Genomic DNA, 21,958 nt, shown 5'->3' with positions numbered 1-21,958 from the left:
TCTGAAGAACCGACAGGGCCAAATTGAGGTCCCACGGAGACCTTAAAGGGGGAGCCAGGTTGCGGACCGCCTGAACAAAGGTTTGGACCAAGGAATTTGTGGCCAACGGGCGTTGAAAGATAATCGCCAGGGCCGATATCTGGCCTTTGATGGTACCCAAGGCCAAAAAGCTGATCTACACCTCTTTGGAGAAATTCCAAGACATGAGACACAGAGAAGGAACGGGGAGAACCCCCAGAGACTCACACCAAGTAATGTACGCCCTCCAGACTCGATGATGAATCAGCATAGGAATCACCGATTCAGACACCCCTTTATCCTTCAACACCTGGCTTTCAATAGCCAGGCCATCAAAGCCAAAGACTGTAAAGCAGGATGGAAGATCGGTCCTTGAGTTAACAGATCTTCTCTGAGAGGGAGTCTCCAAGGGACATCGGCGACCAGCTGTATTAGGTCTAAATACCAGGCCCTGCGAGGCGAGTCCGGTGCCACTAGGATGACCAGAATCCCTTCTGCCTCGATCTGAGTCCTCCGACAGTCGCCGCCTCCTCTAAGTCATCACTATTGGGTATTGACTTCCGCTCCGCAGGAGTAGCTAGGCATAAGACTTAGTCAAAAGAACAAAAGCATTTGCACAGACACACCCTTGGGGGCTGTCCCACTGGTCAATACCCCCCTGCAGTGATCACTCCCAACTCAGTTTGGTAGCATAGCAGTAAGTGTACAAGAAAACCCCAAAAGAGGGGCGGGGGCGGCGACTGTCGGAGGACTCAGGGAAAGGAAATTTACAGGTAAGATTTTACAAAAATTCAGTTTTCTCTTACGTCCTCCGACAGTCGCCGCCTCCTCTAAGTCATCACTATTGGGATGTCCCAAAGCAGTGTAGACATGAGGGGTGGGAGACGCAACCGTAGAAAAAGGCAACGCAGTACCCACATCAGAGAAAGGAACCTTACACGCACAGTAAGAGAACCTTCTGGGCAACAGAAAACAAGGCTCAACAGGAGCAACAGCCCAGGAAAGCAAATAACCCAGGGGATAACACCCCAAAAGCCAGGGACCCACAAAAAAAAACACAAGGGTCCTTCATGGCACTGCCGCACTGAGAACTTTGCGGCCAAAGGAGGCATCAGCTGATGCCAGAACATCCACCTTATAGAATTTGGAAAAGGTGTGCACCGACGACCAAGTCGCAGCTTTGCACACCTGGGCCACCAAGGCACGATGCCAATAGGCCCAGGACGCACTCAAAGATCTGGTGGAGTGCGCCTTAAGAGGGAAGGGTGGAACCCGTTCCTTCAACGCATAAGCCTGTTCAATGGTCTGTCTGATCCATTTGGCAATGGTCGCTGCAGACGCAGCCATGCCCTTCTGAGGTCCCTCAGGAAGGACAAAGAGGAAATCCGTCTTCCGAAAGGACTCCGTAGATGACAGGTAAACCCTGATCGCCCTGACAACATCCAAGGAATGCAAAGCAACCTCCTTAGGATGCTTAGGCTTCGTACAAAGTGAAGGCAGGAAATGTCCTCATTAAGGTGGAAATCAGAGACCACCTTAGGAAGAAAAGACGAATGTGGTCGCAAGACCACCTTATCCTTGTGAATTACCAAGTAAGGAGAGCGGCAAGACAACGCCGCCAGTTCCGATACTCTGCGAGCCGAAGTGATCGCCACTAAAAAGGCAACCTTCTTAGACAGCAGAGGCAACGATATCTCTCGGATGTTTTCAAAGGGAGCACGCTGTAACACGGACAGAGCCAAGTTCAAGTCCCATGGAGGTAAAGGCTCCTCCTGGGAGGAGCCAAATGTAGCACACCTTGAATGAAGGTGCGAATTAAGGAATGAGACACCACAGGGCGTTAAAAAAGAATAGCCAGTACAGACACCTGGCCCTTTATCGTGGCCAGCCCAGACTGGAGGAAAGCCAACACTCTCGACACCGAGTACGAGCGAGGGCAGAACCCCCTGGACTCGCACCAGGCGAAATAAGCTTTCCAGGTATGGTAATAGATTTTACCAGATGAGGTTTTCCTAGCCTTGATCAGAGTAGGAATGACCTCAGGGGAGAGACCCCCGTCTCTCAGGACCTGGGTCTCAACAGGCAGGCCGTTAAAGCCAGCGACTGTAAAGCAGGATGGAAGATCGGTCCCTGAGACAGTAGATCTTCCCGCATTGGCAGCCGCCAAGGAGGCGCCACTGCCAGGTGAACAACGTCGGCGTACCAGGACCGGCGTGGCCAGTCCGGCGCTACCAGAATCACCAGGTGCGGTTCCGAGGCTAACCTGCGAAGGAACCTGGATAACAACTGAATCGGAGGAAAGGCATACATCAGACGATACTGATGCCAAGGGGCCACCAACGCATCCAAGGCGTCTGCCAGAGGATCGTGCGTTCTTGCCACGAACCTTTCCACCTTGTGGTTTAGCCGAGATGCGAACAGATCCACGTCCGGGGATCCCCACTTCGCACACAGCATTTGGAAGACCTCCGGGTGTAGGGACCATTCCCCCTGGTCCAGGGTCTGGCGGCTCAGATAATCTGCCTGCCAATTCTCCACACCCGGAATGTGAACTGCCGAAATCGCCGGGACATGAGTTTCGGCCCAAGACAGAATGTCGGTCACCTCCCGGGCACTCCTGGTGCCCCCTTGGTGGTTGTAAGCCACCGCGGTAGCATTGTCTGTCTGTACCTGAACAGGACGGCCCCAAAGTCATTCCGACCACTGGAAGAGAGAGTTTTATCGCTTTCAATTCCAACACATTGATCGGAAGGGAGGATTCCTCCCCCGACCAAATGCCCTGGGCAGACAGGTTGCCCAGGACTCCACCCCAACCCGACAGGCTGGCATCCGTGGTAATCACCGTCCATAGTAACGGACGGAAAGATTTGCCCTCCGACACTGCCGGGGACTGGAGCCACCACAGAAGATCCATTCTGGTTCGGCGACTCAATGAGACACTCGGATCCAAGGACTGAGGTAGTCTGTCCCACCTGGCCAGGATGTCCGCTTGAAGAGACCATGTGTGAAACTGAGCAAAAGGTATCGCCTCGAAGGCCGATACCATCAACCCTAGGGACCGCATGCAGATCCTAAGTGACGAGGATGGCTTGTCCCTGAAGGACCTGATCTCGTCATGTAAGGTCCGGAGCTTGTCCTCCGGCAAGAACACCTTTGCTTGAGCAGAGTCCAGAACCATTCCCAGATAGGGAAGACGAACCGAAGGAGACAGGGTCGACTTCTGTACGTTGATGGTCCATCCGAACTCCTGGAGCGTCTGTACCGTAGTGGAAAGATTGCGCAGTAGGTCCTGGCGGACACTCGATCTTAAGAGGAGATCGTCCAGATATCCCAAGACCGCAATGCCTTGAGCCCTTAGCAGGCCTAGAACAGGCGCCAACACTTTGGTAAAGACCCTTGGAGCCGAAGCGAGACCGAAAGGTAACGCCACAAACTGATAGTGGTCCTCCGCTATTGCGAACCGAAGGTACCTCTGGTGACCCTCGAAAATGGGGATGTGTAGGTATGCATCCTTCAGGTCTATAGAGGCCAGGAATTTCCCTGGACTCAGGGAAGCCACTACCGAGCGGAGAGATTCCATACGGAACTTTCGAACGCGCACGAAGCGGTTCAGTGCTTTCAGGTCCAGAATAGGGCGCACCTTGCCCTCCTTTCTGGGCACAGTGAACAGATTGGAATAAAACCCCCGAAACCTGTCCCGATGAGGCACCGGGACAATCACCCCCTGGGCAAGGAGGTCCTGCACCGCTTGATGCAGGTTCTGCAGGCGCCCTGGGGTCAAATGAAGATTTGAGGGAAAAAATCTGTCCGCCAGCCGGGAAAGGAATTTGATCTTGTACCCTGATCGAATGATTTCCTGAAACCTGTCCGGAATTCGGAGCAGCCAAGGTTGGAGGAAACCGCGCAAACGTCCCCCCACCCCAGAAATGGGTGAGGGCGCCCCTTCAGGCAGAGGCAGATTGACCCGCCGCACCGGCATTGCCGGACTTCTGCTTGCCCGCCCAGGACTTCTTCTGGCTACCTTGGCCCTTGAAGGGCTTGCCCTTGGTTTGATTCCTAAAGGCACGAAAGGACCCTTGATTGGGTCGAGAGGCGGAACCCCGCTTGCCACGAAAGGACTTGTTCTTCGGGTTCTGGGGCAGCATGGTGCTCTTGCCCCCCCATGATGCCTTTTACCAAGGTATCCAAAGCCTCGCCAAAAAGGCGAGAGCCAGCATAGGGAAAATCAGCGACTGTTTTCTGTGATGTCTGGTCAGCCGACCAGCTCTTCAGCCAGATCAGTAGACGGTTAAGCACCGCAACACTAGATAGGCGTGCTACCAAAGGGGCCTCATTTAAGGCCGCATCGCACAAATACATGACTCCTTGGTGAATTTGATCCACCATAGCCAGCGTGGCAGGGGGGGCAGAATCAGACGTGAGCTTGCATCTAAGCACCTTAGTCCAATCAGCCACCGCCTGAGCCACCAGAACGGACGCGAAAACAGGTTTGAGCAAGGAACCCGCCACTGTGTAGGAATGGCGGGCTAGAGACTCCAACCTCCTGTCCGTGGGATCCCGAAAAACCGGGGTCTCCTCAGTAGGAATCAAGGTAGCCTTGTTTAACACGGCCACAGTGTGATCCACCTGTGGAGGCACACACCATAGCCGGCGCTATGGGATAAAGTAGTTTAAACTGACTAGGAACCATGAATGGACGTTTTAAAGTCACCACAGTTCATTCACAGTGTAATGAAACTCAGCGGGGCAGGGAAAAACCTGCGCCGACTTGCGGGTCCTATGTGTACCGAAGGAGGACACAATGCCCAGAGGACTGGGCTCATCCTCCAAGTGTAGTGTTTATTTTACAGAAACAATCAACTCATCCATGGTCGCGCCTTCTTCAGGCGACCCCTGGGGAGAAACATCAACCCCCTCCACCTCCGCCTCCCCCTCAGACCCCAGGGGGTCCAAGGATGAGCGAGACCCTGAAAAGGGCACCATCTGAATCAGAGTAGATAATCTGGGTCTTTTCCTAGCAGCACGTTCAGCCATCAGTACCTCCATTTTGGACACTAAAGACGCCACTACGGCGGCCAAATCAGGTATAACAGGGGCCCCAGCAGGACTGGGGTCCCCCACCAGAGCTGGGGGAAAATTTGCTGTCCTGAGAATCCATTGCCCAAGTTAGAAAAACAATAGTGCAATAAAAGGTACTGGCCCTTTAATACCGCTGCGGAGTGCGCAGCCCACCGCTATATGTACAGTGACTAAAGACCCCCAAAAGGAGAAGAAACTGAGCCAGGAATGACAAAACAGAAAGTTATGGAAGAGACAGTCTGTAGAGCCCCACAGAGTGTTACCACATTGATCGCTGCTTCAGAGGAAAAGGAAGTGAGGTCATAAGAGGCTGAGCTGCAATAACCCAGGGAAAATGGCTGCCTATAGAACTGAATGGGAGGCTTCAGGAAAATGGCTGCCAAACATGTGCTCGGAAAGATCGGTCTGCCACACGCAAGATGGCGCCGGATGGCGCCAAAACAGCATGTAATGTAGCCCATAGTGAAGCCAGACATGCTTGCCCATATTAAAAATCGCGGACCGCGTGGTTTTACCCCGCTGCAGCCACCACACACATCATTTGCACCCCCAGAAAAAAACACCGAAGTGACACAGGGGAAGGGGCCCCCAACAATACACAGCACCGCATGTACAAAAGACCCCCACAGGGATCGCCACCGGGAGCCCCACACAGGCACAGACATGGGGGACACACAGCAACACAGGACTGCCACCCCAGACAGAGGCCCCACACAGAAGTACTTACCTGTACCAGATGGCGTGGGGTGCCTCTCAGAACGGAAAGCCGCTGTCCTCATCTGACAGGGAATGCCGTTAACCAAGGACATTACACTGCAGTATGGCAGATGAGTCCAGTGAGGTAGCCACCTCACAGCTGCATCCCTTCTGCGAGCAGGGATGGGTTGTTCATAATGCCAGGACGAACCATGGCTGAACGCTCGATGGCGGGCTGGGGGTCCCTCCCTGGAGAACCAGGGCGGTCAGTCCGATTCCCAGCTCCGCATGACTCCATCTTCATCCGAAGAGTCAACTAAAAACTAAAGCTGACAAAAGAAACAGCTAGTATAACAAGAAAAAACTTTAAAAGAAAATCAAATAAAAAAGAAGATTAGAAAGGCTGAGACTGTAGCCCCAGCACAGGGAAAGCCTAACTACTCCTGACGCTAGGCAGAAACAAACTGAGTTGGGAGTGATAACTGCAGGGGGGTATTGACCAGTGGGACAGCCCCCATGGGTGTCTATATGCAAATGCTTTTGTTCTTTTGACTAAGTCTTATGCCTATCTACTCCTGCGGAGCGGAAGTCAATACCCAATAGTGATGACTTAGAGGAGGCGGCGACTGTCGGAGGACGTAAGAGAAATGGATTTTTGTCTTACCGTAAAATCCTTTTCTATGATGTTCATAGCAACATAGCTTCATTAGTCGAATGGGCTATGCTGCGCTTCCTAGGAGTAGGACACTAGGCGAAAAAGGGTCAACAAAGTTAACAAAACTTTTAACTACACCCATGGGGCAGTCCCAAGTGGTATACTCCCAATTCCTGCTCTAAGATTACATTTTGTAACAAGCAGTGTCAGAAGAATACAGAGGGGTGGGTGCTGTGTCTGTCAATGAACATCAGAGAAAAGGATTTACGGTTAAGACAAGAAACCATTTTTCTCTTCTGTTCATTGGCGGACACAGCAACATATCTTCATTAGTCTAATGGAACATCCCAAAGCAGTATCTCGCCACCCGACTCAACAGGATGAATTTATCCAGAGACTGTGGGTGTTTGTCCCATTTGGTTAGAATCTCTTTTTGCAGATGCCGGGTATGGAACTGCGCAAAGGGAATGGCCTCGAAAGTGGAAACCATCAAACCCAGCACCTGCATGCAGGTCAGCTCAGAGACGGCTGACGATTGGATAACAGGAGGCGAATTACCCACTGCAACTTCAAGAGTTTTGACTCCGGGAGAAACACCCGGGCTGACGCTGAATCCAGAGTCAGCCCCAGAAAGTCTAACTTGTTGGACAGAGTCAAAGGCTGACTTTTGAAAATTCTGAATCCAGCTGAACTCCCGCAGAGTTCTCACCATGATGTCCAGATCCTTCTTCAGGACCGATGACAATTCCGCCCTCAGAAGAAGATCGTCCAGGCATCCCAGAACCAAAACACTAGGGCCAACACTTTTGTAAACACCCGAGGAGGCGAGACCAGAGGATAAAGCCACAAATTGATAGTACATATCGCCTATGGTGAAGCGAAGAAAACATTGATGTCCGATGTAGATCAGAATATGAAGGTAAGCGTCCTTGATATCGATGGAAGCTAGAAAGTCCCCCTGGTGGAGGGAGGGAAGCCATGACTGATCAGATTGATTCCATTCAGAATTTTTGAACCCGCACAAAATGGTTCAGGGCCCTGAGATCCAGGATAGACCGAACCTTCCCTTCCTTCCTGGGGACCGCGAAAAGGGTTGGAAAAAAACCCCTGAAAGCATTCCGATTCGGGAACAGGAGGAACTATCACCCTTTGGGACAATAAGGCTCCAAAAAGGCGATCCTAGGACAGATGCAAATTGGAGGGGAAAAACCTTGGCGGGGGCAAAGACAGAAACTGGATCTTGTAACCGGACCCAACCAACTCGAGAACCCATTTGTCTTGGATGAACGAGATCCATGGATCCGGAAAGAAACAAAGATGTCCTCCCACCCCTAGAATGGGTGAGGGCGTCCTTTCAGGAGGAGGTTTTCTCCGTGAGGCTGGAGGAACCCACCTTGGACTTACCACTCCAGGGTCACTTGAAACCCCCCGAAAAAGGTAGATAAGGTTTGGACCCTTTGTCCTGCGACCCCGTGGGGCGACTGAGGTCTGTGGCGGGCACATCCGCCTCAGATTCTGAGAAGGCAGATGAAATAGGAAAGGACAGCGGGCGCTTTTTAGCAGGTTTCTTTTGCAAAACCAAGTTTACTTTTGACACTAAAGATTGTAGGACCACCATCATGGCCGCCATAGCAGAATGGGACCCCAAAGATCCCCCTCTGAGGGTGGGTCTGGTGGTGAGACATGTTCGGCAGGCTCCATCCAGGTGCTGCAACACAGTGGAAAGTTTTAACAGAGCTGTATTAATATTAAAACCCCAGCATGCCTGTGAGACTACAGGTCCCAGAACGCTGTAAATAGCTTGATTAGACAGGGAGATACCGCCCCAGGACTCACCACCACCCACGTCTCCACCATATAAGGAGCGCGGAGAAGAGGCGCCAATTCTCTTGCAGCACACGCTGCTCTGACTGAGGAGCGCACGTGCTGCCACCAGAGGCTGTCCGCCGTCTGTGATATAAAGTGGCTACTAGAAAATGACCTCTGCGCATGCACATTAGCTCCGGCCACGCCAAACTATAGGAAAAATGGCCCCACGCATGGCTAGTAGCCCCCCGGCCACCGCCGGTCTACAAGAAAATGGCCACTGAGCGGCCCACATGTCACACAATGGCGGCAAGGGATTAATTTCATGCCGGTCACCTCATCTTGGAACAAGGGGTGCTGCTGGCCTGAGGAACGCTGTGACTCTAGCCATGACCAGGTCTCCTAGGAAGCGCAGCATAACCCATTTGACTAATGAAGATATGTCGCTGTGTCCATCAATGAACAAAAAAGAAATTTTGTTTAAAAAGGAAAAACTGAATTTTTGTAAAATCTTACCGTAAAAGTCCTCTGACAGTCGCCGCCCACTCATACAGTCTTCACCAATGGGGTATTGACCTCTTATCCATAGGAGCAAGCTAGGCATAAGACTTGTTAGAAACAAAGCAATTTACATAGACACACCTTTAGGGGGCTGTCCCTCTGGTCCAATACCCCCCTGCTATCAGCATTCCCAACTCAGTTTGGTAGCAAGCAGTTAAAAGTCCAAAAGAACCCCACAAGAGGGGCGGGGGTGGTGACTGTCAGAGGACTCAGAGAAAGAAATTTTACGGTAAGATTTTACAAAAATTCAGTTTTCTCTTATGTCCTCTGATAGTCCCGCCTCACTCATAAAGTCTCCACCAATGGGATGTCCCAAAGCAGTGTAGACATGAGGGGTGGGAAGCGCAACCATCACAAAGGCAACGCAGCACCCAGGTCAGAGAAAGGAACCTTATATGAGCAGAAAGGTAAAAACTCTGGGTAACAGAAAAGCTCAACTGGAGCAAACAATCCAGGAAAGCCAATAAACCAGGGGGAAAACAACCCCAACAGAAGGGGACCGGCCAACGCCATGGCCCCCTCAAGGCACCGCCGCACAAAGAACTTTGCGGCCAAAGGAGGCATCAGCTGATTCCAAAACATCAAGTTTGTAGAATTTGGAAAAGGTGTGCACAGATGACCAAGTCACTGCCTTGCACACCTGGGCCACCGAAGCCTGACGCCGGAAAGGCCATGACGCACTCACCGCTTTGGTAGAGTGCCCCTTGACAGGGAAGGGCGGAACCCGTTCCCTAATAGAATAGGCCTGTACAATTGTCTGCCTGATACATTTTGAAATGGTTGCCGCAGACGCAGCCATACCCTTCCGAAGGCCCTCGGGAAGGACAAAAAGGGAATCCGACTTTCTGAAGGATTCAGTAGACAACAGGTACACCCTGATCGCCCAGACTACATCCAAGGAATGCAAGGAAAACTCCCTAGGGTGCTTAGGATTCGCACACAGCGAAGGCAAGACAATATCCTCGTTAAGGTGAAAATCTGAAACCACCTTAGGAAGGAAAGATTGGTTCGGTCGCAAGACCACCTTATCCCTATGAACAACCAGGTAAGGGGAGCAGCACGACAGGGCCGCCAACTCCGACACTCTGCAGGCAGATGTGATCGCCACCAGGAAGGCAACCTTCTGAGATAGCACAGGCAGAGGAATCTACGGGATGCTCTCAAAGGGAGGACGTTGTAAAACGGACAGGACCAAATTCAAGTCCCAAGGAGGTAAAGGCGCTCTCCTAGGAGGAGCCAAATGACGCACTCCTTGAATAAAAGTGCGTATCAAAGAGTTTGACGCCAAGGGGCGCTGGAAAAGGATTGCCAGTGCAGACAACTGACCCTTAATCGTGGTCAGGGCAAGACGCTGGTCCACACCTGTTTGCAGGAAGGCCAACACCCTCGCCACCGAAAAGGAGCAAGGATGGACGCCCCTGGATTCACACCAGGCAAAATAAGCCTTCCAGGTACGGTAATAGATCTTACCGGACGAGGCCTTCCTAGCCTTAAGCAGGGTAGGAATGACCGCCGACGAGAGACCCCCTGATCTCTCAAGACCTGGCTTTCAACAGCCATGCCGTTAAAGCCAGCGACCGTAAAGCAGGATGGAAGATCGGCCCCTGAGACAGCAGATCGTCCCGTAACGGGAGCCGCCATGGAGGCTCGACGACCAGTTGTATGATGTCCGCATACCAAGACCGGCGCGGCCAGTCTGGGGCCACCAGAATCACCAACTTCGGTTCCGAGACCAACCTGCGAAGGAACCTGGACAACAACTGAATTGGGGGGGAAGGCATAAATCAGGCGATACTGATTCCAAGGCACCACCAGCGCATCTGAGGCGTCTGCCAGAGGATCGCGCGTTCTTACCACGAACCTTTCCACCTTGTTGTTTAGCCTGGACGCGAACAGATCCACATCCAGGGATCCCCATCGTGCACACAGCCTCTGAAACACCTCCGGGTGTAGAGACCATTCCTCCTGGTCCAGGGTCTGGCGGTTTAGATAATCGGCCTGCCAATTCTCCATACCCGGAATGTGAACTGCCGAAATCGCTGGGACGTGTGTCTCGGCCCAAGACAGAATTTTGGTCACTTCCTGGGCCGCCCGGGCACTCCTGGTGCCCCCTTGGTGATTGATGTAAGCCACTGCAGTGGCGTTGTCCATCTGCACCCGTACAGGGCGGCCCCGAAGATGATCCGACCAACGGAGCAAGCACAGTCTGATCGCTCGCAGTTCCAAGATGTTTATCGGCAGGGAAGATTCCTCCTCCGACCAAGTGCCCTGGGTAGACAGAGAGCCCAGAACGCCACCCCAGCCTGACAGGCCGGCGTCCGTGGTGATCACCGTCCACAACAGCCGGAAAGACTTCCCCTCCGTCATAGCCGGAGACTGGAGCCACCACACAATAGCCTCTCTGGCCTGGCGACTCAAAGATATCCTCTTCTCCAAGGATTGAGGAAGCCTGTCCCACCTGGCTAGGATCTCCGCTTGGAGAGATCTTGTGTGGAACTGTGCAAATGGTATCGCCTCGAAGGCTGACACCATCAATCCCAGGGACCGCATGCAGGTCCTGAGCGACGAGGATTCGCTGTCCCTGAGGGACCTGACCTCGTTCTGCAGAGTCCGGAGCTTGGTTCTGGAGTGGTGACATCAGCCGGACAGGCGCCACTTGTGGGAAAACACACACACTGCTCAGCCGTCCTGGGAGACTGACCTCCTCGCACTCGTGTTGCTTGCTGCCAGGTGCCCTTGTCCACTCCAGCCCAAGGGGATGTAGGGATTTTTTTGCACTTTGTTTTCCGGTTATCAATACCAATAAACTGTTAATCCTTTCTATGCTGGATGTTCACCTGACTCCTTTATCCATTGCATCCCAGTGTGGTTCATGCGCTGCCTTCCTCATGTACTTTTACTCTTTTTTTACAGACAAAGTCTGTAGCTGCTGTATGCATATTTTTCTACCCCTTTTTTGTTGGGGACCTCCCACCTCTGGAGTGGGCTTGGTTGTGCTCCGGACTGCCATTGGTCATGCTCCCACAGCTCCCGGGTAGGATACTATACTTTTCAGCTACCTTCCATCCTCAACACCATTCCAACTCTGAGCTGATTTGTAAGTTATCATACATTTTCTCCTCCCCCCCCCCCCTTATTTTTGGGATAATTTTGAGATTCCATAGATACTCATACATACATTTTTTTGTAAGACCTATGTCCTGCATCCACTCCTGAGGAAGTGCATATATCGCACGAAACGCGAGTTTTTACTGATGCAGCTTTACTACTACTATATGCTGTACTCTGATTCTATGTATGTTATGGTGCCATTCCTTGGAATTATGCATTGTTATATTGTTATTTACTTGTTGTTCATGCATTTTACATATATATATATATATATATATATATATATATATATATATATATGTCCATGTTTATTTTTGTTTCCATCAGATTATCATTAAAATGTTATTTTAATACACCATTTCATCAGCTGCTAGCCAATGCCTCTTTCAAAGTCCCAACCTTTCTCTTTCGTTTATTTGATATCTAGGGATGGAGATACTTGTCCGATATGGACTAGGTGTCTCATTTAAAGTCCCAATTCCCACCCTTCTGTATTAGATTGTAGAAAGGGTTCTTTACTGTGAGAGCAGTGAAAATGTGGAACTCCTTCCCCCAGGAAGCGGTACCAGCTGAGTGTGTCGACAAACTCAAAAAACTTTTAGGTGTCTCCCTCAGGAAGCAGAATATACAGGGCTATGGCAATTGTTAAAAAATAAATGTCACACATGCATAGGTTAAACTGAATTCTTGTCTTTTCATGTCTTTTTTTTCAACTTTAATCTATAGAACTATAAAAGATATTAATAATGTGCAGTGATAAAAGACACAAAAGCAGGGCAACTGACTAAGCACGAACCCTGTAAATGAAGGTATGGAAACTCAGTTACAAGCATGTACCCAGAAATACAGACTCTTTTGTTTGTAAATAAGATTATATGTTATTTTACAAAAAAAAAACATTTGGAGCATACATAGCACAGAAAAAGCCAGATAGCACAAACTAAGCCAGAACAGAGCCAGCAGAAGACAGAGAAAAACATATGGGGAGACTGTAACAAGGCTTCACAAGTTACAGAACACGCCAACTTTTTTGCTGACATACAGAACCCTGCATTGGGGAAATTAGACCCACATATGAGTGTCCTTAAATGGTCCATAAAATTATAATGGATACAAATTATGACAGCTTGTTCAGCATACTAAAAAAAAGGAGTGTTTTAATAGTGGCTAAAAAAAATTCAGTCCAGCTAAGAAGATAGTAGAAATACAGGAAATAATAGCTCACTGTTATGATAGTACCACCATGTGCCAAATGCAATAATGTTAAGGGCAGGCTGAGTCCCATGTATAATAAGTGCATAAAGCAGAGACCCAATAAGCTGAGACATGAAAAGGACTTACTTTTTAGATTCATCATCATCCCCATCATCATCATCTTCTAAATGTGCCACATGTCCCCTAAGGAGATGAACAAGGTACCATGGCTGAGTTCTCTTTACCAATAAGACTATAGCTACTGTGAAAGAACTAGGCATGCAATACCTAAGAGATTTTTATTTGCTACAGAGTATAGAGTTTTTTTTGGTATTACTGCCTATGCTTTTGTTTTCCCTGTGGCGCACAGATGCAGGTCACACCAATTAAAGCTCTGATACATCTGCACAGAAAACACTGAGGCATTACAACAAAGGGAAAGAAATACACAGAATACAGGGTGGGGGTGGGGGTGAAGCCGCTGGTGTCTGAAATGCACATTTAATTACCGTTGGTGCAGCTCCTCTTCTACAGATTTCAGGAGGCTCCTATAAACCAAATCACAACTGTTATTGTAAAAAAAATTCAAATTGTTTATTTTGTGGCAGTTTTTATATATAAAGCATAAAAATAACACAAAACGAATTTGCAACATAAATAAAAAATAGTAAACAAAGTTTAGATTGTTTTCACAGTATATTGCCTAATTCAAGCAACATGTTCCTACAGTACTAACTGCTTTACTATATGAAGAAGATATTGGTGTTGATTTATCAAAGCTCCCAGGAGAAAAAGTTGAGGTTTTGCCTATGGGGTTCTACAAGATGTCCTCTTTCATTTACTACTCTAAATGATAAAAATGACAGATATACAGTTGTGTTCAAAATTATTCAACCCCCACTGAAATTGATTGTTTTGGCTAGTTTGACATTGATTTTGATCATTCAGTCATCCTGCTTACAATTAAATCAAGAGACACGTGTAGGTCAGACAAATATAACATAACATTTATAATGAAATAACCACAAATGTCTTTTCTGTGCTCACATCATTATCGGTTTTATTTAACCCCCAAGTGACATTCAATCTTAGTACTTAGTACAACATCCTTTTACAGTTATAACAGCTTTTAAACGTGAAGCATAGCTTGACACAAGTGTCTTGCAGCGATCTACGGGTATCTTTGCCCATTCGTCATGGGCAAAAGCCTCCAGTTCAGTCACATACTTAGGCTTGTGCACTGCAACTGCTTTGTTTAAGTCCCACCAGAGGTTCTCAATCGGATTTAAGTCTGGTGACTGTGATGGCCACTCCAAAATGTTCCAGCCTTTAATCTGCAACCATGCTCTTGTGGACTTGGAGGTATGCTTGGGATCATTGTCCTGTTGAAAGGTCCAACGTCTCCCAAGTCTCAGGTTTGTGACGGACTGCATCACATTGTCATCCAATATCTCCTGGTACTGAAGAGAATTCATGGTACCTTGCACACGCTGAAGCTTCCCTGTACCTGCAGAAGCAAAACAGCCCCAAAGCATGATTGACCCCCTGCCATGCTTCACAGTAGGCAAGGTGTTCTTTTCTTCATAGGCCTTGTTCTTCCTCCTCCAAACATAGCGTTGATCAATGGGCCCAAACAGTTCTAATTTTGTTTCATCAGTCCACAGAACACTATCCCAAAACTTCTGTGGTTTGTCCACATGACTTTTGGCATACTGCAGTCGACTCTTCTTATTCTTTGGAGACAGCAAGGGGGTGCGCCGGGGAGATCTGGCATAGAGGCCTTCATTATGCAGTGTGCGTCCGTATTGCCTGAGCAGAAACTTCAGTACCCACATCTGACAAATCTTTTCTCAGTTCCTCAGCAGTCACACGGGGACTTTTCTCCACTCTACTCTTCAGGTAGCGCACAGCAGTCGAAGTCAGCATCTTCTTTCTGCCACGACCAGGTAGCGTTTCAACAGTGCCCTTTGCCTTGAATTTGCGAATGATGATTCCTATGGTGTCTCTTGGTATGTTTAACATCTTTGCAATCTTCTTATAGCCATTGCCCTTCCTGTGAAGAGTAATCACCTCTTCTCTTGTCTTCCTGGACCATTCTCTTGACTTCACCATGTTTGTAACCACACCAGTAAATGTCTAGAAGGAGCTGAGTATCACAATCATTTTAAAGCTGCCTAATTGGTGCTTATTGGGCTTTATTGCTGCTCCCTGACATCCACAGGTGTTTTCAATACCTGATTGAAAAAACTTCAATGAACCTCTGTTCTTCAGAGTGGTAGTCTTTAAGGGGTTGAATAATTGTGTCAATGAGGAATTCACAAAAGAAACATTTACTACTGTATTACAAAACCAATTGATGTCATTTTAGTTGCATATGGTTCTTTAAGAAGTCCTTGTAGGATTTAATTCTGAATACAATTACAAATGTACACTAAATTCCCTAAACCCTTTACAGCATTGGGGGGTTGAATCATTTTGAACACAACTGTAAGATGATTAACCGCTATAGGCAAGACCATTTAAGCCAACCCTGCCTCAGGACACTGTATGGTAAAAACTTTTTCAACAAACTTTAAATATTTTTATTTTACTTTTATAAGCATAGAGCTGATACTCCTCTCACAAACTTAGTCTGGGAACGTTATATCAAAACTAAATGCTCCTTTCGTTTTCAGCCAAAGAAGCGGCCTCTGTTTGATCTTCAATTGATGCTGCACATGTGATCAGTTATGACACCAGCCATTTAACTGCTTCTCCCACGCTTGTATACTGCGGCAGGGCGGCCCTTCAGCGCAAAATCACATACCTGTACCGCTTTTCTTTCTTTCGAGTGTGGGGTGGCCAGCGACCCACTCCCGCTGTATCTGACACAGCGGGAGCCAATCTGCAGGTACGGCGGACCCAATGTTTGTTGGCACCCAGCAATCGTTTCCGAGAGAGGCAGAACAGCAGTCTGCCTATGTAAACAAGCCAGATCGCCATTCTGTCAGATGGAGATCTTGTGTTTCTGCTAAGCGGGAACACGGATTTCTGTCTCCCCCCAGTCAAAGCATCCCCCACACAGTTAGCAAGCACTCCCAGGGAACACATTTAACTATCTGATCGCCCCTGATGTTATCCCCCTTCCCTGCCAGTGTCATTAGTACAGTTATATAGTTACATAGTAGGTGAGGTTGAATAAAGACAACAGTCCATCCAGTTCAACCTGTGTAGGTGTGTGTGGCTGTAATCATCTCACATACCCCTGAATGTTCTGATACTTGAGATGTACGTCTAATAGTCTTTTGAAAGCCACCATACTACCCGCAGAAACCACCTCTTGTGGTAGAGAATTCGACAATCTTGTAACCCTAACAGTAAAGAACCCCCCACGTTGCCTGAGGTTAAAACGCTTCTTCTCTAATCGCATTGTATGCCCCCGAGTCCTCATGCAATCCCTTCGACTGAACAGCTTTTTTTCTAAGCTGAGATCCCCATTGAGATATTTAAAAATTGCTATCATGTCCCCCCTCAGGCGTCTCTTCTCCAGGGAGAATAAATCAAGCAATTGCAGACGCTCTTCATAATTAAGGTCCTCCAATCCCCTAATTAGTTTAGTTGCCCTTCTCTGGACTCTCTCCAGCTCCAACACATCCCTCCTGAGGACTGGCGACCAGAACTGGACAGAATACTCCAGATGTTGTCGGACCAGTGTTTTATAAAGTGGAAGGATTATAGACTTATCTCTGGAATACATCCCTTTCTTTATATGTTGGAAAGCTGCGCTAACAAATGATATAGCAAATATAAGAACAGTGGGAATTTGAATACAGTCCAAGTTCATAAAAGAGTATCCAGGTCAAGTGTAATAGTTCAAGGAAGCCTCCAACAGACTCCGAGTAAAAGAAAGTCCACCACCAGAGAGCACTCGGTCAACCGTTGTGAAGCATGCATAAGGGGTATGCGCTTACCAGAAGGATACAGGTTTTAAGCATGGATATACACCAAATATCCTCAAAGCCAGCTCCAGCGTAAGTCGCCTCTCCCACCGAATGCAATCAGGGATAAAAACAGCACCAGCTACCTCATCCTCATCAAAGCCAAGCAAACATATGCAAGAGAAGAGTGGGGCCACAATAGTGTAGATGGTATATACAGTTTAATAGAAAACAAATGGAATAACACTCACAATATGTCAAAGGATAAAAAGCGTTGAGCAGGATCACAGCCGCCGCCGCCCGACTTCCGGCCACACAGTAGTGACGTCAGCACGTCTTCCCTACGATCGTTTCGTCAAAACTGACGTCTTCCAGGGGATGCGGGCAGCGCGCTGAGTCACCACTATTAGTACCGTCAGAGGCATACGCCCCTACCGGAAGTCGGGGAAGCAGGCAGCGCCATATTAGAACATGGAAAGGCATTTGCGGAGAGAGCATTCAAACAGCGGCTGCAGCTCCTGATCATATATGAAGCCGCCATAGCTGTCTCTAATATTAATGAAGCTCAATCACCATTCCTGGAAACTGATAAATATAAAACAACTAACAAGCAAAAACACAAAAAATAGCATTAAAATCCAGCCGGAGTTGCCACCGCAGGGATCTGCTCTTGGATTGGATCTAAATTAATGAACTCAACCCGATATGGATAAAAACGGTGCAATGGCCACTAATATTAGCCAAATAACGGAATAGGCTATATAAAGGGTAAATGGGTAATAAATCGCCCAATCCGAGCTAAAACTGGCCCAATCAGAAAGCAATAAGAATATATACTAAGCCCACCATATGTTATAAGATCGCAGCGGGTATAAATATTAAAAATACTTATAATATAAAAATTTTATAAAAATATGAAAAAGAATGTATAAAAACATGTAAAGGAAAAGGATTGAAATTTAGCCACAGAGCCTGAACGGGTGCAACTCCCACCAGGAACAGGATAAATCCAGTCAATAAAAAAGGTTCAGAACATTCAAAATGAGAAATAAGTACAACAAGAACAAGTCAAGAGTTATCGATAAAAGCATTAATGTCTGTGTCTACATTTAAACCAAAAGGAGTAAAGCATTTGTTCCTGTAGATCCAGGACATTTCTAACTTGGAGAGACCCCTAACAAAGGGCTCTCCTCTCCAGTGAGGGACAAATTTGTCGATCCCCATGAAAATGGTACCCTGGGGATCCTTGTTGTGCTTTAGTCGGTAGTGCTTGGATACAGAATGCTTAGTAAACCCTTTACGGATATTGGCTAAATGTTCATTACATCTAATGTATAGGGGTCTTTTAGTCCTCCCTATATACTGCAAGCCACAAGGGCATTGCAACCTCGAAGGTGATACCTGTACTCGTAGACAGAAAATTTCTGTCTACGAGTATAGGTATCACCTTCGAGATTAAGCCGTTTATCTCTTGCTCCACGACAGGGGTGGTTTATCTGTTGCAATGCCCTTGTGGCTTGCAGTATATAGGGAGGACTAAAAGACCCCTATACATTAGATGTAATGAACATTTAGCCAATATCCGTAAAGGGTTTACTAAGCATTCTGTATCCAAGCACTACCGACTAAAGCACAACAAGGATCCCCAGGGTACCATTTTCATGGGGATCGACAAATTTGTCCCTCACTGGAGAGGAGAGCCCTTTGTTAGGGGTCTCTCCAAGTTAGAAATGTCCTGGATCTACAGGAACAAATGCTTTACTCCTTTTGGTTTAAATGTAGACACAGACATTAATGCTTTTATCGATAACTCTTGACTTGTTCTTGTTGTACTTATTTCTCATTTTGAATGTTCTGAACCTTTTTTATTGACTGGATTTATCCTGTTCCTGGTGGGAGTTGCACCCGTTCAGGCTCTGTGGCTAAATTTCAATCCTTTTCCTTTACATGTTTTTATACATTCTTTTTCATATTTTTATAAAATTTTTATATTATAAGTATTTTTAATATTTATACCCGCTGCGATCTTATAACATATGGTGGGCTTAGTATATATTCTTATTGCTTTCTGATTGGGCCAGTTTTAGCTCGGATTGGGCGATTTATTACCCATTTACCCTTTATATAGCCTATTCCGTTATTTGGCTAATATTAGTGGCCATTGCACCGTTTTTATCCATATCGGGTTGAGTTCATTAATTTAGATCCAATCCAAGAGCAGATCCCTGCGGTGGCAACTCCGGCTGGATTTTAATGCTATTTTTTGTGTTTTTGCTTGTTAGTTGTTTTATATTTATCAGTTTCCAGGAATGGTGATTGAGCTTCATTAATATTAGAGACAGCTATGGCGGCTTCATATATGATCAGGAGCTGCAGCCGCTGTTTGAATGCTCTCTCCGCAAATGCCTTTCCATGTTCTAATATGGCGCTGCCTGCTTCCCCGACTTCCGGTAGGGGCGTATGCCTCTGACGGTACTAATAGTGGTGACTCAGCGCGCTGCCCGCATCCCCTGGAAGACGTCAGTTTTGACGAAACGATCGTAGGGAAGACGTGCTGACGTCACTACTGTGTGGCCGGAAGTCGGGCGGCGGCGGCTGTGATCCTGCTCAACGCTTTTTATCCTTTGACATATTGTGAGTGTTATTCCATTTGTTTTCTATTAAACTGTATATACCATCTACACTATTGTGGCCCCACTCTTCTCTTGCATATGTTTGCTTGGCTTTGATGAGGATGAGGTAGCTGGTGCTGTTTTTATCCCTGATTGCATTCGGTGGGAGAGGCGACTTACGCTGGAGCTGGCTTTGAGGATATTTGGTGTATATCCATGCTTAAAACCTGTATCCTTCTGGTAAGCGCATACCCCTTATGCATGCTTCACAACGGTTGACCGAGTGCTCTCTGATGGTGGACTTTCTTTTACTCGGAGTCTGTTGGAGGCTTCCTTGAACTATTACACTTGACCTGGATACTCTTTTATGAACTTGGACTGTATTCAAATTCCCACTGTTCTTATATTTGCTATATCATTTGTTAGCGCAGCTTTCCAACATATATTTGCCTCTAGTGTTTCCCACTAAAGCTGCAGCTCCTACTATTATTGCTCCAGCGCAGTTATTTACATCTGCATCCCTTTCTTTATGCATGCCAATATTGTGCTGGCCTTGGCAGCTGACGCTTGACATTGCATGCTGTTGCCTAGTCTATCATCAACCAAGACTCCCAGATCTTTCTCCATTTTTGAGTCCCCCAAGGGTTCCCCTCCTAATGTGTATTGTGCTTTTATGTTTCTAGTCCCCAAGTGCAAAACCTTACACTTCTCCACGTTAAACCTCATTTGCCAAGTCGTTACCCACTCCGTTATTTTGTCCAGGTCATCCTGTAGGATATCTGCTTCATGCTGTGCAGTTATTGCCCTGCCCAATTTTGTGTCATCTGCAAAAACTGATAACGAACTACTGATCCCGTCCTCAATGCTGTTTATGAATAAATTGAACAAGGTTGGTCCCAGGACTGAGCCTTGGGGACCCCGCTTACTACCTCAGACCAGTCTGAGTATGCGCTGTTTATTACCACCCTTTGGACACGCCCTTTTAGCCAGTTCCGTATCCAAGAGCAAACCCTGCTGTCGATACCTGCAGACCTTATTTTATAAATTAAGCACTTATGGGGAACTGTATCAAACGCCTTAGCGAAATCTAAGTACACCACATCCACTGGTCTGCCCCTATCTAGCTCACAGCTCACCTCCTCGTAGAATGTTAAGAGATTGGTTTGACAAGAACGCCCATTTGTAAACCCGTGCTGGTTACTGTTGATGATGCTGTTGTCTTTAGCAAACTCTACGATATAGTCCCTTATCCTCCCCTCCAGAAGTTTACATACTACTGATGTCAAACTTACAGGCCTATAATTTCCCGGTGTATGCCTCTGACCCTTTTTGAATATCGGAATCACGTTTGCTTTCATCCACTCCCTGGTACATCTCCTGTCCTAATACTGTCAGCAAAGATCAGGAACAGTGGTCTAGATATAACCTTACTGAGTTCCTTGAGTACTCTCGGATGTACGCCATCCGGGCCTGGTGATTTGTTTGTGTTAAGTTTATCCAGCCTTTCCCTGATTTCACCCTCTGTTAGCCATAGTGGCAAGTCCTGTGTATTACTACTAACCATACAGTCATGGTCAGTGTACCCCTCCGTTTCCTGTGTAAATACTGACGAGAAAAAAGCATTCAGCACGGTTGCTTTTTCAGTGTCCTCTGTAACCATCCTCCCATCATCGTTAATTATGTGTGCAATACGCTCTGCCCTAGTTTTTTTGCTGTTGATATATTTAAAGAATTTCTTTGTTTTTTTTTTACTATCCTCGCTATTTGTCTCTCAAAGTTTATTTTAGCCATCTTGATTTCGTGTTTACTCTTATTATTTGCCTCCTTGTATTGGTCGAAAGCCAATACTGTGCCCTCTGATTTATATTTCCTGAAGGCCAATTTTTTTCCCCTAATAAGTTTTTTAATGCTACAGTTTAGCCAGCCAGGTTTGGCTTTGTCTCTTCTAAATTTATTTCCCATAGGAATGCACTGCAAGATGCATTTGCTTAATATGTTCCTAAAGCATTCCCATTTTTCCTCTGTGGTCAGTGATCCCAAGGTTTGGTCCCAGTTAACCCTTTCCATCAATGAGTACAATTTTGGAAAGTTTGCCCTTCTGAAGTTAAGGGTTCTTATGCTCCCCACTTGCCTTGCTATATTGTTATTTACGCTAAATGTGATCATCCTGTGATCGCTAGAGCCCAGGTAGTCCTGGACTCCTACCTCCGAGATTAGGTCTGGGTCATTAATGATCAATAGATCCAGGATTGCGTTTTCTCTAGTAGGAGAACCCACCAACTGTGACATGTAATTATCCTGTAAGGTTT

At 47.3% G+C, this 21,958-nt stretch overlaps 1 protein-coding gene across 6 annotated transcripts in view; it reads right to left on the bottom strand.

The window, feature by feature from the left end:
- The window catches only part of MAP4K3 (mitogen-activated protein kinase kinase kinase kinase 3), an 883,599-nt gene that overhangs the window by 300,137 nt on the left and 561,504 nt on the right, over positions 1–21,958 (bottom strand). For 4 of the 6 annotated variants that reach the window (XM_082251933.1, XM_082251935.1, XM_082251936.1 and 1 more), the window contains 2 exons: positions 13,630–13,668; positions 13,268–13,324 (listed from right to left, as the gene is read on the bottom strand). In XM_082251933.1, the coding sequence (XP_082108059.1) occupies positions 13,268–13,324; positions 13,630–13,668 (96 nt within the window). The remainder of the gene's footprint in view (positions 1–13,267; positions 13,325–13,629; positions 13,669–21,958) is intronic. The other 2 variants (XM_082251934.1, XM_082251937.1) reach the window with 1 other exon arrangement.

This window comes from Pelophylax lessonae (genome assembly GCF_965119305.1).
Source record: "Pelophylax lessonae genome assembly, chromosome: 3".
Taxonomy (NCBI): Eukaryota; Metazoa; Chordata; class Amphibia; order Anura; family Ranidae; genus Pelophylax; species Pelophylax lessonae.
This window is presented reverse-complemented; position numbering and strand designations above follow the sequence as displayed.